This window comes from Cynoglossus semilaevis, chromosome 8 (assembly GCF_000523025.1).
Source record: "Cynoglossus semilaevis isolate Cse_v1.0 chromosome 8, Cse_v1.0, whole genome shotgun sequence".
In the NCBI taxonomy this organism is placed as follows: domain Eukaryota; kingdom Metazoa; phylum Chordata; class Actinopteri; order Pleuronectiformes; family Cynoglossidae; genus Cynoglossus; species Cynoglossus semilaevis.
In genome coordinates this window covers 1210173-1227223 of record NC_024314.1, presented here as the reverse complement: position 1 = coordinate 1227223, position 17051 = coordinate 1210173, and the positions used below count along the sequence as shown (strand labels likewise).

General features: G+C 38.8%; 2 protein-coding genes across 3 annotated transcripts; one reads left to right on the top strand and one right to left on the bottom strand.

The window, feature by feature from the left end:
- Positions 1–103: 103 nt before the first annotated feature.
- On the top strand, positions 104–10038 carry LOC103381517 (pleckstrin homology domain-containing family S member 1). Of its 2 annotated transcripts, XM_008313903.3 has the most exons (17): positions 104–2016; positions 2180–2217; positions 2392–2489; positions 2577–2695; positions 2813–2947; positions 3261–3336; positions 3438–3467; positions 3649–3702; positions 4230–4301; positions 4383–4454; positions 4818–4861; positions 4941–4991; positions 5095–5217; positions 6157–6267; positions 7506–7601; positions 7688–7823; positions 8537–10038. In XM_008313903.3, the coding sequence occupies exons 2-17, from the start codon at positions 2193–2195 to the stop codon at positions 8630–8632; spliced, it is 1338 nt and encodes a 445-aa protein (XP_008312125.1). In that variant the 5' UTR covers positions 104–2016; positions 2180–2192; the 3' UTR covers positions 8633–10038. The 2 variants fall into 2 exon arrangements, with proteins under 2 accessions (XP_008312125.1, XP_016889594.1); XM_017034105.2 differs by lacking the exon at positions 4941–4991.
- A 165-nt stretch (positions 10039–10203) lies between these two features.
- Positions 10204–17004, bottom strand: dclre1a (DNA cross-link repair 1A (PSO2 homolog, S. cerevisiae)). Its single transcript, XM_008313778.3, has 9 exons — positions 16331–17004; positions 14429–15727; positions 14209–14342; positions 13386–13504; positions 13042–13185; positions 12777–12922; positions 11777–11931; positions 11228–11369; positions 10204–10572 (listed from the first exon to the last, which is right to left on the bottom strand). The coding sequence occupies exons 1-9, from the start codon at positions 16764–16766 to the stop codon at positions 10406–10408; spliced, it is 2742 nt and encodes a 913-aa protein (XP_008312000.1). The 5' UTR covers positions 16767–17004; the 3' UTR covers positions 10204–10405.
- Between the last annotated feature and the right edge of the window lie 47 nt (positions 17005–17051).

The following is a 17051-nucleotide window of genomic DNA, read 5'->3' as shown; positions in this document are numbered from 1 at the left end:
TAGCTGAAGTGGTTTTATAGTGGAGACAGCTTTACCTTTTTACCTCAGTCACAAATTTCTCAAAGCTTTTCTCTGAATACTCATGCTGAATACAGATAAGCTGCTTCTGCTTATCATGGTTTAGAAAATCAAAGATCTTTATCCATCTCGGTGCAGGAAGGTGTACATGTACTGCTAGAAAAATCTTTCTTCAAGTGTCTTTCTGAAGGTGGTTCCCAGTGTGGGAGGCACACTTTTCCCTAGAATTAGTGTTTGATGATGTTTGTTGATGATGTGTTGCTAATACAGAGTAACCAGAGGTAACAAGGCAGGAAAAAAAACAATGTCTCAGACAGTGAATTATGAAAAAGCAGCCACTGTATAAGCCATTTGTAAAAGTATAAGAATACCATTGTTTAAGATTGTGCTTTTGGTATTATAGTTTGAAAATGAAAATAGAATAATAGTTAGTTAAAAAAATATTTTTATCTCTAGACATTTTAGGTGACCCCATTTGAATTCCAGACGACCCCTAAGCACATTTCACTTTTTTTTTCTGTGAAATCTCTGACTCACACGGAGGTGAAAATGTGATGTAATTTAGATCAGTGGTTCCCAAACTTTTTTTTAGCTGCGCCCCACCAACCGGTTCTGTATCAATGCGTCCCCAAACACCCACACTTCCGGAAAAAACAGAAATGTAACAGTCTTTCTTCTAAAGTCAGCATGTTCCATCATGTTCAAATGACTTGAACATACATATTCATTCTGCGTTTATTTAGTAAATAAAGTGTCAGCTTTTGATTTACAAAGGAAATATTTATTTTCACATTCTATTATGTGGAAAAATCCCACTTAAAAAAAACCCATTTCAAACCACCATTACATTTTTATCTCACACATTGTATAATCTGTGAATCACTGATTATGGCTGCTTCTAGTATCTGAGTATCTGAGTTTCACCTCGTCATATCATCACTTCAAATGAGAAAATTCTTTACCTCATTTTTCCCCGTTGTTGTTTTCCAGACATTTCACTTCCTCAAACAAAGAAAACTGATTGAATCCATGTTCTCACGATGTATCCTTTCGGAAGCAGATAATGTCTGAGCTGAAAGCTGGAACTGAATTTGTCCACGGACCTTTTAATGTAATGAGCTGCGATTTATTTATTTTTCATTATTATGAAATCTTTATAGCCTTTTTGGCTTTAGTAAGGAGTTCACCGAAACTACTTTACCAACAACAAGGAAGTAATGATCAATTAAATGTGGTGTTATTGTCTGTGCAGTCATTTTCCTCAATGGTAATCCCCGTCTAACAGAAAGTGGGCTTGGTTTTGTTCATTTCATTTTTTTTACCTTCATCTGCTTGACCTTTTATCACTGACAATAGAAATACCTATTACTCTCTTTTGTGTGGGTTTTCAAACCCACTCTTTCATGAAATGGTATTTTCTACTATTTTCCTGTTTTAGTGTCCAAAAAAGAAAATGATTTCATTATTACCTGCAGACCAAGGCCACACGGTTGATCTTTCTGTGTGGAGTTTGTAAGGTCTTCCTGTCTGGGTTCTCTCTGGGTACTTTGTCTTTCTCTACAGCCCAAAAACTTAATAGAGGAATATGTTGGTTGGATAAGGTTGATTATAATGGTGTTAGTTTCTACAGTATTTGTGGCCCTGTGATGGACTGATGGACTGTCCAGGCTGTACACCACCCTCGCTGGGATTGGCTTCTACTTCTGTGCATGCTCATATTATTTCACTTGTAATATCAAACAGACAAACTGTTTAGACAACAGTGATATGAAAACCATATGCTTTAATCTATCGTTTCATGTGGTGTTTTTCCCCGGAGGGGATTATTGAACCTGCAGGAAGGCCTTTCAAAAGCCAAGGTAAGAAAAACCAGTAAGTCCAGTTCTTAGTATAATCACCAAGTTGTCATTTGCAGATGCAAAAAGAGCGCAACTTCCTCCTGCAGCAGCAGATGTAGCTGAAATCAGTGGAGGGGAGTCCAGGAACACATGCACCCAGGTGAGCATAAGCGTTTTTGCCTTTACGCTTTTGTTTCATATTCATTTATGTTCAGTTTTACTTCACATCCATACTATATAACAACAAGACAACCCTATTTCCTCTTCAGCCTTAATGACACTGGGTCTACTTCACATTGATTTATACCCATCTCTTTCTTTAGGCTTGCTGTCACCATGCATAAGTCCCAGAGGAACACAGGTAGTGTATGAATTTGGTTATTTGAGTGTGTTGTTGTGATGACACAAGGGGATGAGAGGAGACAGCTGCTCTGGGGTCAAGGATCTTTTTTCAGTTTTTTTTATGTCGTGCTGAAATTACAGAGGGTAAAGCCATGTTTATGACACAATAGGCTTTTATATTTCATTCACTCAGGCACTAATGCAGTGTTCTACAAACCGGTGGACGGTCAGTTGGAGGTCAGATCAGGGTACCTGTACAAGTCTCCTCCTGCAAACCACCTGAGAAAAGAGGTAACAGAAAAACATCTTGGCCAAAACACATTGGTTGTTTTAATGTGTGCTCATGTCAACATTACATTTTTCATCATTTGTCTGCAGAGATCATGGAAGAAGAGGTTCTTTGTTCTGTTCAAAGTCAATGATAACCTTCACCTGCTGAAGTACTTTAAGAGTGAACAGGAAAAGGACAGACCAATCGGAGGAATAGACCTGGCAAGGTACAGCATGTAATCACACAAATACAATTCTTTTTTAATTTGCAGATATTTGATTTTTAAAACTCATATTCAACATTCTCTCTCTCTCTCTCTCTCTCTCTCTCTCGCTCGCTCTAGTGTCTCATTTATGTATGTGAGCCCTGAGCACCACCAGAGATGGGGTTGGATCCAAAAAAGTTTCAGGTGCTCTCCCTCCTGTGTGCTCTACATCAGGGCTGCAGACCGGGACTACTTCCTCGTTGGAGAGAGCAGGTCTGCCTCTTGCTAAGAGATGGAATTTATTTGTTGCTTTATCAGCTATTGTGCCAAGCACTGTGATACAGGGCAGGTGACTTCTTTAAAAAGTCCAATATGAAATGCCATCGTTTTCACACCAGGAAAAATGTTCAAAGATTTAAATACATAATTGGATAACCAACATTGACATATTCTGATTTGTGACAAAATTGGCTCAGCCCTCTGCTCTGTTTGATACCATAATAGAACTTTAAATGATTTTATATAATAGCCATGATTTGTTAAAAAATGTACTGTTTTCATTTTATTGTTTTATTCTTTTTTCCAGTGAAGAGGTGGATGGTTGGTTCTCTGACCTGTTCGAAGCCCTGAAAAAACGACCACATAAATTATTGAGCTCTGAGGTATGCCAGATACGTATTTGTCTGTAACAACTGAATTAGATTGAGATATTTATATTTTTTATTGATCACAATCTCTTCAAATTTTGTTCTGCAACCTACAGGAAGTGTACAATGGACAGCAAATAATAGAGGTAAACTTAAACTCATATCATTCCTTTCACATTATTTTTCATCGTGCTTTCTTACTTCTTGTTTTCACACTCACACACACACTCATCAAGTGTTCTTGATGAATCCAGGTTCTCAAGGACTCATTTCTTGGTCCATCATTTCTCTTTTTTGTGAAATCTGTTTTTTTCTCTGTTGTATCAGGTCATTACAAGGCCCTCAACGCAGAGAAAAAATTCAACCGCTGTGTATGAAAAGGTTGGCCGCCATCCATATCCACCAATCCTGATCAAAGTGTTGTAACCTGTGTAAATGAAAATGCTTATTAGCCAATCACAGCTTCCTCTCTGTCGAGTGGATTTTAATGACAGCAGGAGACATGGTAGAACAGTGTAGGTCAGGAGCAGACCAGGCAGAACAGAACCCTAGAGAAAAAGCCAAGGTGTGTGAGAACAGAAAAGACAAGGCAGATAAGGACAATTTAGACCAGCTGTAGTATTACAGGACAAGAAAAAGCATGTGTAAAGACAGATGTTTAGATTAAATAACACTGTAGATGAAGACAAGATGAGCCAGTTTTGGGATGAGATTTGTGTTCTCTCCGAACCCTAACGACTTGACATATACGCATCAAAAAATTATGTTTGCATATGTTTCCAAATTGTACAGATGCAAATATCAATGTCATGAATTATTATCAGACGCATCCTCAGTTTCCCACAGTTCACTTAACGTTTAGTAAACTTCTCACTTGCACCTAAGTCTTTGTTTGTTTCTACTCCCAGTCTCCACCCAAAATACGTTCAAAGTCCGCCCCTTCCCCAAACTCTCTTCAACAGATCACTGAAAGATGCGAGGTAGGTGCACTACAGTTATAGTACATCATTAAATGTATTGGATTTTTAAAGCTAACCATCATACTTCTGTTTGGCTGTCAGGGTGAAGACACAAAAAGACCTACCTCAGAACCAATCTATGACTATCCTTCATCCTACCTGAGAGTCATTCAAGTAAGGACGCAGTTAGTCATTGTTTTCACTGAATCAGACAAGCACAGTTTTGACTGATTACGTATTAGAAAATGGTGCAGAAATATCATGAAATCTCCCACTTTTTGAATCTAATGGCTAAATTAAATCCAAAGTGCTGATATGCTGGGGCTTCTAGGGCTGCTGTCTATTTGTGTGGCTCCTGAAATAGACTGGCGAACTCCCAATGTTATGACTGTAATGATAATTGTCTGATGACCTCATTGTCGATGAACTGCTTACATAATTAACCCAAATGTTTCTTTTGATCTTCATCACAGTCATGTATTTGTCGGGTCTTTCTGTCTTAATTCTCTACTGTTTCATTTTTTGTTTTTTTTTAAGAATGAAGAAACTGATGCAACCCGTGGCAAAAAGTCTGAGTCATTGTGAGTGTGTTTTTTTGTTTTGTTGTTGTTGTTTCCTCGACTTGCACTCTATTGATCTGAGCCGATTTGTCTTTCACAGATATGAAACAATGGATAGATTTTCTCAGAATGAACATGTTTTTCCAGCAGTGTATGTTTTTTCTTTAATCGTTAATCTAATGGAGTAGCATTTAAACCATCTTTCTGATTTTTTTTTTTTTTTTTGTTATATATACATTATCCAATGATTTTAGGAAACCTGAAGTTGAGGCGGTCTCCAATGGAACTCTGATGAGAACTATCAATCTGGAGTTTGACAAATGGAAGATCCAGGATTTACAAAAGCCATCCGGCGAAGAAACAGGTGCTGGAGACAGGTATGACCCGGATTATTACATAGCCCCGCCTCTCTCTCTCTCTCTCTCTCTCTCTGTTTTCATTCTCAGTGACATTTTTGTTTGTGTGTATTATAATCTTTGCACCTTTTCTGTTGTGTCAAAGCTTTCAGTGATTCTGAAAACAAGTTTCGTCTGTCCTGGATTCCAAAATAGCAGGCTGATTAGATCCTACATGCACCATGGTGAAAGAAAGGATTTGAGTTTAACTTGAACTATTTGTGTGTGTAAGAGAGAGAGAGACAGAGAGAGAGAGAGAGAGAGACTCAGAGCTTGTTTTGAAGCTTGAACTGGCATCCATAAACATAGATGCAGTTAGAGATGCCAACTGCAACCAAACATGAAGACAAACAAACCACCGGTTGAACCTGATTGAGTGGCACAGATCACCTTCAGTGATTGAAGCTGTTAATCAATCAAAAACAAACAAATCTTGAGATTTCAGGACTTATTATATTTTTTGTTAAATTTATTTTTTAACATTCGAAGAGTGGCAACACCTGTTTTGAGAACTACAGACAACAACACACACACGCAAACATAACATTGCTGATGTAGGTCATTCAGTCTTAATGTGATTCGCAGCTGTAGCAGACAGATGCAGCTCTCCAAATCCGAGCTCAAAGGCTCTATAGGTGCTAAACGCTAATTTAGCAGTGATGCCAAATTATGGGTGTCTGGCTAATGTCTGGGTATATGCAAAGAACTTGTTTCTTTAGTGCCTTTTAATTAGAGTTCCTCTTGAGTGTGCACAATAATTAGACACATATCTCCCATGCTGCTTCAACAAACTGAAAAAACCACAAGGACATCTGTTGTCTTATCTATGCAGAAAAATAATTTTAGTTATAAAACTAAATGTGATTTTTGCTTCTTTGAATTCACAGTAACTGTGTCTAATGCTGTTGCTTCTCTTTACAGAGAAGAAGCCAATCCTTTGGACAGCAGCAGCTCCAGCGACACTGGGGCCATCTCACCTGTGGAGGGTCAAGAGCGCTCTTTAACGCTGGAAAATCAAAGCTCTACTGAGAGGTGAGATTGTTTGTCAGATGGATGTAGAATAGAATAGAATTGTTGTAACACAGGGGTACAACGAAATCGTGGGGCCACAGAGCCACTATGCACAACAACAGGAGAGAAAAAAAATCACTAATCATCCATCCATTTTCATCCGCTTATCCGTTACCGGGTGGTGGAGGCAGTAGTCTCCACCCAAATCACACTGCACCGCACCAACCCCCCTGAACCTTCCTGCAGGTGGTGAGTCCACTGGAAGGTACCAACCACCCTAACTGGGATTGGATCTTGCCCAGGAGGTGAACCCTGGAGTTCCACACCAATGACAGAGACATTGCCTCTGGGCCAAAGTGCCACATCATTAATCATTAATATTAAAATTGTGCATTTGTGCAAAAGAAATTTTAAAGTGACGAGTGTCTGTAAACATTTTTGGTGGAGGTAGATGAGGTGTTGGAGCTGTTGGAGGGGAGGCGGTTGTTATTTGTCTATGGAGTAGACAATTGCTCAAATTACAAGGTCTATAACCAGAAAAATGCATTGAGAAGAAATGGCGTGATGTGGTTTGTTTTTGTTTTTTTTGTAAATGAGGCATGGAAAGAAACAACACTTGCTCTGGGAAATCACATACTGTAAGCTGTCATGTATCACTGTTTGTTCAACCGCCAAACTACAAATGTAATTTTTTTTAACAATCTGAATGGAATGGCCGAGAACATGTGGTATTACTGGTTAGGGTAGTTTGTATGGAAAAAAACAAGCAAAAGTGTAAACAAAGGTTAATGAGAGAGTAGTGAGATCTGCTACGATTGTTTGTTTAGAGTCTTTTAGACCAAAGACACACACAAACATATATATACGTATGGCTATAATTACATATATACATGTGTATATAAATGTATGTGTATATATATGAATATGCACTGTCTGAGATACATAAGACTGCATAAGTTATAGGTAACACTATTAACAAATTAATTACGTTTATCTTAATTAAAATTGTACCAGTAATGCCAGAAATGACCAGAAACATTTCCATCTCGTGTAACTATATCATGTCATGTTCACTATGTTATTGTGATTTTCCTTTATATGACCTTCTGGCACAAGCTACAACGTTTCCTTGTGAAAGATCTTCTGCCCTCTCCAAATAATTTAGTATAATCTTTTATGAAATTGTATTTATTTCATATTTTGTATAGTATTGCCAACAGATACAATAGCTTTAGCAGGGCACTCTTTTTTCTATCCAGCCTTGAGCACATCCCTCCAGAAGAAAGAGATATTGAAGTCAACCAGGCGGATTTGAAAAAACACCTGACACTGATTGATGTGGATGGGAAAGCTACGTGAGTGATTCCTCAGTAAAAATGAAAAAATGAAATTGTCAAATTTTGGAATTAGCTTTGAATACATTTTTTTCTATCTTTTGCAGAGTGTCAGCATGGACAGGCCAACCACACACAGTATGCCTGTTCCACAAAGGGGATCGAATAGTGGGACTTAACGATTTGCACATTACAAACGTGAAGGAGTTCAACACGTACATCAGCAAGTCGCTCAAGAACGAGGTACAATCTTTAGCTTGTGCAGTCACTGCAAACGCAGTAACACAGTGCCATATCTAAGACAAGGTTTCCGAACCTGAGAAATGGCATATATATTTCACATTAAAAAAAACTACTGTGCACCAACAAATGAAAATGTCACAAAAAAGTACATGTTATGTATTATAATGATCTTTTAGTTACAATATATTCACAATTTACTGAATGTAAAGTGTGAAAGTGGGGCCTGTTTAACAATGATAACCTCACAGGAATTGAAGAAAGACACCAAGATTTTAAATATAGTTAAATATATATACAGTAGTGTATATGTTTACATTTTTAGATTAACAGTCTTTAGTTTTTAGACACGTACAAATCAGTAACAGTAATAGAATTACACCCAAATCCCACACAAGTCTTTATCTTCTGGCAGAAAAGCTAATTGTTAGCTTTAGCTTTAGCCAGCCAATCCCTGAAGTACTTCTCTTTTTCTAAGTTTTTATGGCCATCTGCTCCCTTCTAATGATTGAATGTATTCAACCGTTCTGTCTGTCACTGCTGCAGACAAATGACTACAAAGTATTTGCACTAATTAAATAATAACAGGTTTTGAACAATGAAGTGGTATTTTCCACGTTATACAGTCCCTACAGTAAGAGTCTGTCATGACACACTAACGTGGCACAGCACAGTGTTTGGGAATCACTGATTGAAGAGACCCTCTGTGTCCTCAGGTGAAACTCACCATCCTGCGTCGACCGGGGTGTGTGCCGCTGCATTCACCCAACCATCTGTGCAGTGACGTACAGGAAGAGAGGACTGACAGATAGGTGCTTCCTTCGAGCCTCTGAATATCTTTGGATTTGCTGGTAAATTACATTTTGAGACGTGTCTTTGGATGTTGGATTGCTGCACTAAAAATAGTAGAAAATGTTTTGAAGCTGCGCAGTCACCAAAGATGATTTGTTGCATTTATAGAAGACTGGAAAATATGTGAGCTCCTACCTAGTAGTTAAGGTTAAGGTTGCATGTGTATACCCTATCATTAGGTTTAGGCCAACAAAAAAAGAAGTGAAGACGACTCAGTATGTTTAATGTAACATGTGCTAGGTCTTCTTATCTAATGTTTTTTTTTTCTGTTTAATTTTGTTGTCCCTTTAGCAAAAACATGCCAATACACATACGGTATGAATTTGTAATATAATGTGAATAACCATTAATAGTATGCATTTTTGGCAGGTAACAGTACCTCAGCGTATGCAAATATCTAGAGATGAATTTTGTTGGAACGTTACATTTTGTTATTGCGTGTTGACATATAACATATCAAGTTTTATCTTAAATCAGTGTTAATTTGTAAAAAAAAAAAAAAATGTTTCCTTCGTGTTAACTCTTTCCTCAGTTCCTCACTTTATCACATTTGTACAGTGCAACTTAAACACATTATTATTCCAACAGCTGTATAATACAACACACTGTGAATAAAAGATCTAACGCACTGTTAGTTCTTCTGTATCACATGACCTAAAAAAAGAGCTGTTTCTCCAGGATCTCAAAACAACATGATCTGAATGTGATTCCTAACATTCCTAACCCTTAATGTATGAACAGATTTCGCTCTTGTTATTTTGTTAGTGACATGGGTTTAGTCACTAAGATGACAGAAAAACCAGCTAGCCTCTTAAGACCGAGGTCCCCAATCACAGGGTTATGGGTATATTAAAAAAAAAACACTGATAAATACTGATATGGTTTCATATGGAGTAATGTTTTTTATTTTTCCCAAACTCTCATATTAGTCTAAATAGCATTCATGCTGAAATAGCTATTTTAATTGTAAGATGAAAGGAGGAAGCTGGCATTGGACATCTTTATTTAAATATGTCCCAAAGATTATCTTAATCGCTTTATAGATCTTATCAAGTAGATGACGCTGTACATAACTTTACAGCGTTTACATAGTAATAAAAAGACAGCAGACATCAGCACCGGCTGGACTGAGCAAACAGGGAAATGTTTGACATTATAAGTGACATCAGAAATAGCCTCATTCCTTAACACATCTGAAACGGCTTCACTTTGCATCCAGTTTACAACTAAGCAGCCCTGTCCGTTTCTTAAAAGCTACGTAGGAATAAAGAAGAGAAGTTGGTCTCATCCATGTGATTAGATGTTTCCACCATTTCATCCTCTCTGGAATGTCTTCTAACAAACTACAATTTGCTACAGTCACCTACCACGACCCTGAATGACCTTAAGATCCTAAAAAAGTGTGGCAGTAGGGGTCGCCTGGAATGTACAGTAACTGAAAAAAAAAAAAAAATACAAATATTTTAATTAATTTTTATTCTATTTAAAATTGATTAAAAACACAGCACAAAATAAAATTAACAAATGTATTGCTTCATTTTCATTCATATATACAGTCAGAATAACACATTTATAAAATTGACAAGACACATACTGTATAATATACTTAAGTGTATTTGTTTGCCGTTGCTAGCATTTTTAGATTAATAGTATTTCATTTTTAGCTGTGTGCAAATCAGTAACAGTAAATTTCACCCAAATCCCACACAAGTCTTTATCTTCTGGCAGGAAAGCTAAGTGTTAGCTTTAGCTTCAGCCAGCCAATCCCTGAAGTACTTCTCCATAGTGCTCCTGTTTTCCCAGCTGCCATTGTTCACTGTAGGAATGATCTTCAGCGGCTGAAGCCACTGGACAAAACGTTTCAACTCCAGAAAACTGCTGTGCTCACTGTAGGGAACTCCTGTCCAGAAAAAAAAAAGTAGAAAAGATGAGGTGCCATTATCATAATAACATAATAATAAATCAATCAGCCATCGTCTGAATGACTTGGAGGCCAGTTAGGTAAGGCAAACTGATGGATTATTAAGTGTTGTTTTGTTAGCCCAGCACTGGTTTAGAACTGAACCAGAGGAACATCTGAGATGCTCTTCTGTTTTACTATTTTCCTTCCGCGTGTCTTTATTACGAGGCATCGCCTCAGTTTCTGCACGTGACATTTGAAGTATGAGGAAGCCAGTTTCCCAAAAAACAGGCATCGGTTTCAGGGAGAGCATATGTTCTACAGAGTGACCCGTAGGCCAGGTTCTGAAGAAGAATCTTTAGCAGATGTCAAAACCGTCTGACTGGCTCCGAACTCCTAAAACGACTTTTTAATACAGCCGGCTCTACTTTATAGAGTGTACTGTGAGACTTTTTTTAGTTTTTAGAACAACAAAATTCTGAGCAAATCCAATTAATTTCTACCACAACTCTGTAAAATTGTGCCTTAATGTTCCAGTAGAGGGAGCTCTGTGCACAGCTGAATGATGGTGAAGCTGCTGGTCAGGTTTGGTGCACAAAAGCACTGTATTATTCCTTTTGTCCAGCAGATTATTAGTAGGAAAATAAATGCTCACCATAGATGGAAATGTTACCGCTGACCACAGGCTGGATGTCTTCCACCGTCTCCACCTGCTGACTGAAGGTCCAGCCTGTGGGTTTGAAGGCCACCAGCCGATCGTACTGCTTTGAGAACCGAGCCAAATGATGCTGCAGTTTCTGAAGACACGGTCAGAGCGACAAGGTCATTGACAACAACTATAACAACATACGTGTTTACATTTTGAAATCCACACTAGTGAAGACATGCTTCAGAAGCAAAAACCAGTTCATTGTGATATCATGTAAAAAGAAATATTTCCGACAGCCACTCTGTGCCTCTGTAAAATGGTTAAACTCATCTCACTGTGTTTATCATTGAGCACAGGCACTCATATGCCATGCATAAACAGAAAGTGCCCGAGGGACAAGAGCCTAATGTTTTCATATGCTGTGTTTTTATAACTTAACTGCTGCAAATGGATTCTGTCGCCCCTCATGTAGAACCCGTCTTTTTCTCCCGAGGCCACAGTCTCAGGGTAATCACTGTTTTGCAGATTTTAAAAATGAGAAATGTTTGCACTCACGTTGAAGGAGAGCTGCATCATGGGTAGCACGTGCACCTGGGCGGCCTTCCAATCGGTGGTTATGCAACGTTTCACAACGTCTGACTCCAGACAGCACATGGTGTTGTATTTGTCTCTGGAGAGACAAACTTTAGAGCCCAGGACGTCTGCCAGCGCTGTGGCAGAAGTGACACGGAACATTAGGGATAATGTGGGAAAATCAGGAATATTTATCGTTATTCATTGTGTTTTTAAATTAGAGAATTGTTTTTTGTGTGTAACCATTTTATGCAATTTTCAAAACTGACGTTGCTATGCTCCGTGATCAGACATGGGCAAACTGTGGCCCATGAGCCAGTTACTGCCTTCAGGGCTTTCTAATCCGGCCTTCCACTACTGTGGATATGGTTAAAGACTGATGAGTAGTGGCAGACATCAAATGTGCCAAATTTTCTTTGAAGTCTTAGGTTCAATCTTAAGTACATTTTATTTATATCATTTCAACATCCAACCAATACCTAGCCGGCCCACCAGATAAATTCGAAAACCTCATCTTGGCTGATTGATTTTATTCTATTTTGGTGAAGGATATTAAACAGCCGAAAGCCCACAGTGATTTAACAACTGTCCGTAAAAATCAACCTTGGAGACCGATTGTCCATTTTAGGAGTAAAAATACTCACTGTGATTTAACAGAATAAACTCTTTAATCACAGGTCTACAGACAAACAGCAGCTGTTGCTGTTCCATTTGATTCAGGGCAGGTGGAAGCAAAGTTGATTGCAAAATAATACTTTGTTTTTCACCCAGTTCGGACATGATTTATTTTTATTTCTTTTAATATGACAAAGTGGAGTGCACATTATCCATGTGCGTCACCGGCCGACTGATTGCACGGATGCGAGGACAACAGCGAAAGCAAAAACAAACATTTAACAAAGGTCGCGTCTGTCGGACAAAGAGGTGTTGGGGACTAAGGTGGTTCTGAAGGACGGACCCGCAGTCCATTTCAAACACTTACCTAAAAAGACCTTCTCCTTTCCCACAGAGTAGGATCCACACACAACGAGTGTGCGTGGATTCAGTGTCACCAACTCAAACGCCGTGTTTGCAGCAAAGTTGATGACTTCTCGTTGTCTGGGGAAGGCGTACTCGGGCTTGCAGTAACTACAAGAAAAATGGGTTTTTTAGAGTCAATTTTAGGAAATGCTTTTTTGTTAGTTGCCAAATAAATAAATTATGGGAAGATTAAATATCACAAAGGAACTGTGTTTGAGGTAACTGACGTGGTGTCCAGGTAGAGCGTCTGCACTCTGCAACCGAGGAGCTCAGGATACGTTTCCATTGAGGGATCTGCTCTGAAGTCACCGGTGTGGAGGACGGTTTGTCCATCAGGCAGGAGGAAGAGTAGCATGGCAGCTCCTGGACAACTGAGATCACAAACACAGATTAGTTTGACAGATTGATCACAACAAATAGGTTTGACATGGAACTGTCAAACTCCGGGAAAGTTTAAATGAGCTAAATGTGGCCAAAGCTGAGGTCCCACATTTTCTAAGGTAGAAAAATGAACATTTAAGATTGCTACACAATCTGCATGGCTAACACCAGGTGAATGTGTGTGACTCACTGGTTGGCGTCCAGGAGAATGACCTTGATCCCCTCCACAGTCACCAGTGTGTTCATGGGGAGAACATGGACATACTGCTCCGCCACCTTAAGTTTGGCTTTCACCAAGTTTCCTGTAATCTGACCGACATATGTGACGGTTAGTCAGAGTGACAAAGTAAAACATATGAATAAAAATATATATTTTGTTTTTAAAAAATGAAACAGATCCTTATTATTTAATCTACCGCATTTAATCTACCGTGACTGTAGCTTGACATATATTTTGTTTATTATACACATAAGATGCAAATGGCATTGATGCAACGTAAAAAGACTCATGTAAATGTGTGTGGTGACAGTGCTCACAATTTACATACAGCGAATGTTTTTGCATGTGTCTCAAAATACACTGAAATTTACATTCAACTCAAGTTATTTTTTCGAGCAGATTTTCGAGCACGTTGGTATTCACGGCTGTCAACTGTGAGTGAAATTGCCTTACACTCAGTCACCAACATGGAGAGAGAGAGAGAGAGAGAGAGAGAAAACAAATGAAGCACGCATTTACTTTATAATTTTGTGGTTAAGTGAAGATGAAAAGCTTTTAAGTGAGATGCAAATAAGTAGGATAGTCCAAAGGACAGTTGTTTTTTGTGGCACCATCTCTTTTACTGTACATTATTGACAGACTTGAGGAGACTGTCCGAAAATGGAGACTGCATTAAGCAAACGGAACAAAACACGTCGGCTAAAAAAATATTTATTTGTAAAACGTCTCCTTTGAAATAATCTTTAAAATAAAAAAATCTAAGCAATGTTACAGCACTGAACGAATGACTCACTTTGTTACAGTAGATTGGAAAGGTGGAGTTCTTCATCAACCCTCCATAGTGGTCTGAGTGGAAATGTGTTAGGAAGTAGGCAGTGATGCCCTCAATCTTCCCGTACTGGAAGGCATCAATGACAAACTTTGTTCCTGAAGAGACATTTTATGGATTCACTTTTTCAGTAACACAAAAACAAATTACAACTAAACTGAGACAAATGTAGAGAAAAACCCACCTGGAATCTTCTTGTAGAAAGGACAGCGAGGTAACTGGACTTCTCCATCAGCGTTGACTCTGTTCCTCCTCCCCCATTTTTGGCGCCATCCACTCTTTGCTCCTCTTTCAGCATTTACTGAATCCGTCTTCTCTGCTGCGGCTGTTCCTTCGGAGGTATCTGCGGATGTGTCTTTCCTATTCTTCCTCTGACTCTCTGTCTCCCCTCTCCTAGGTCGCCTGGGTTCCTTGTTTTTTCCAAGCACTGCAGGTGAGCTGGTGCCTGGCTCTTGTGGTCTGTTCTCCTGCTTCTTATTCAGTGGTTTCAGGCCAAAAAACACTCCGATATCAGTCTGTTTCAAAGAGGAAGCCTGAACACCTCTGCTCTTACCCTTTTGTGGTGTCATTATTGAGGATCTTGGGGTGGTTTGGTTTTGGGATGGAGGCACTTGAGAGTTTGTGTGAGTTTGAGGACGTTCTCGCAGATGTTCTAGAACAAGACTCCGGGGGGACTGACTGCTAGTCGTACAAGCCTCAGCGACAGCTAAATCTGGTTGGAGTTGAGTGGCAGCCAGTTGATCAGTGGGAGCTGATGAGGTAAGTGAGTCCAGCTGGAGGTTAGATGACAGGATTTCTGTTGACACATTACTGGCGTCCATACTATCCATAAATTCATTTAGCAGCTCATCTTCGCTTGAAAAGCTATAATTTACCTGTGACATTGAACATTCATCCTCAACGTCCAGCACACAGTCTTTGAAAAGTTTCTTTTTACACTCACTGCTACGAACTTCAGTCTGTGCAGGTAAGTCAGATAAAGGTGAGTAGGATATAAAATCGTCGTTTTCAGACAAAGGCTTGCTGCCACTTTCAGCTGTTTGTTCTACTTTGTTGTCCTTCACTGCAGCGGAGGATTGCTCATTATTACTCTCTTGGGAAGAACCTAAAGATTTGCGGCCTTTAGGTGTGGATGACCAGCCTTTCTTTTTCCTTAAGTCTTCTGGACCAGGTGAACGCAAAAACAAAAGTCCATTTTTATGTTTCGACGGAGGGGTTTCGGTGATGTCACTGCAAGGAGAAATGACCTCGGAACTGACAGTGCTGTCCTGTGATGTCTGTGAGTCACTGGCCTTATTATTATTATTCTTATTATTCAGCCCAGGAAGACAACTGGAGCTTGACTCCCCTGTGGTCTCAGCTTGCTGATACAGACTGAGAAGAGCTGTGTCACCAATGGCTCTGCTTTTGGCTAGGAATGTGTGGTTGTAATTCCTGTAGTGGTTTGGGATGGCAGAGGAGCAGCGCAGGCCATCGGGACATTCTGCATGAATGAACAAAGTAAATTCCAAAAATATTAGCTTTAGGTAAAAAAAAAAAAAAAAGGTCATGCATGGAATTCTAATTTAAACCCATACTGAGTGTAGAGGCCCATATTTCATTTTACTTCATTATAATATTTAAATAGATTTTCTTAACATTTGAGTTTCTGCTTAATAATTGAACTTTTTACCTCAAAACCTTAGGCAGGCTAATCAGTCCAAAGTAACAAATTAAATAATAACCTTAGGATTTAATAATGTGATACTACTGATACCAAGATACAGAAGTTAATGATTTTTTTATTCTATTTTTTATTATTGTTTTTAGGGTTAGGGGTAGTTATTTATTGGAAGAACCCATAAAATCTGTCTGCTCCATGTTTTAAATCATCAGCTTAAAAATATGTTTAATAAAGTTACTGCTCCATGTTTTAAATCATCAGCTTATAAATATGTTTAATAAAGACTTTTGTATTTAAAGTCTTCTGTGAAATAAACTGCTCAATTCAAGTCTGTTAACAAATATGTAGAGGAGTCTTCTGTGAAATAAACTGCTCAATTAAAGTCTGTTAACAAAATATGTAGAGGATTTTGAATGTCTGTACCTGTGCATTTGTCCCTTGGTATGTCAAGACATTCTGCAACATGCCATCTCTGTGATTGAACCATCAAGGCAGAAAATGGCATCTGGCACATAGGACAGAAGTCTCCACAGCATGGTCCCTCTGCAGCATCACTGTTATTGTTTGTCTCCTGAGAGGAAGATGGTGATTCTGAGTAAGGAAGACCATTTGCCATTGATTTGCTGCGACCATTTACTTTAGGTTCTCCATTTCGTTCAGCATTTGTCACGTTTGTCCCTTTTGTTTTGTCTGTTTTTGTCTTGGTAGATGCTGCAGAGTCTCTTCTGGAGGGTTTTTGAGAATTGCATCTTCTTTTCGTGACAGTTCCAACTGCAGACGATTGTGTCTGTGTCTTCTTCCTCTTAACCACAGATTTATACTGCCAGATACCATCTTCAGGGTCGTCTTTTTGTGACATTTAGAGAAATCTCCTTGGTTAGACTCAAAATTATCCTTAGCACCTCTGTTATTACACTGCAGTCGATGGTTAATAACATCCCTGGGGTCCAAGACAACGATCCTTCTTGTAACTTAAAGGCTGTTGGCTCCGTGTATAAGATATGCACAAATAAAGTGGTCAAATCTCTTGATTATTGATAAATATACGCTGAATGCCTTGGGGAAATATCAAGTACTTCTATAAAGGCATGTTAGAACCCGGCGGTATACTACCGCCAGAGCGCGTCATTAAATTGAGTAAAAA

Coding starts and splice junctions, on each gene's coding strand:
- LOC103381517 (XM_008313903.3), top strand. CDS start 2,193: ATGCATAAGTCCCAGAGGAACACAG. Junction 3,337..3,437: donor ATAAATTATTGAGCTCTGAG/GTATGCCAGATA, acceptor TGCAACCTACAG/GAAGTGTACAATGGACAGCA. Junction 6,268..7,505: donor AATCAAAGCTCTACTGAGAG/GTGAGATTGTTT, acceptor TTTTCTATCCAG/CCTTGAGCACATCCCTCCAG.
- dclre1a (XM_008313778.3), bottom strand. CDS start 16,766: ATGTCACAAAAAGACGACCCTGAAGATGGTATCTGGCAGTATAAATCT. Junction 13,505..14,208: donor TTCCAATCTACTGTAACAAA/GTGAGTCATTCG, acceptor TATGTCGGTCAG/ATTACAGGAAACTTGGTGAA. Junction 12,923..13,041: donor ACGCTCTACCTGGACACCAC/GTCAGTTACCTC, acceptor TTTTTCTTGTAG/TTACTGCAAGCCCGAGTACG.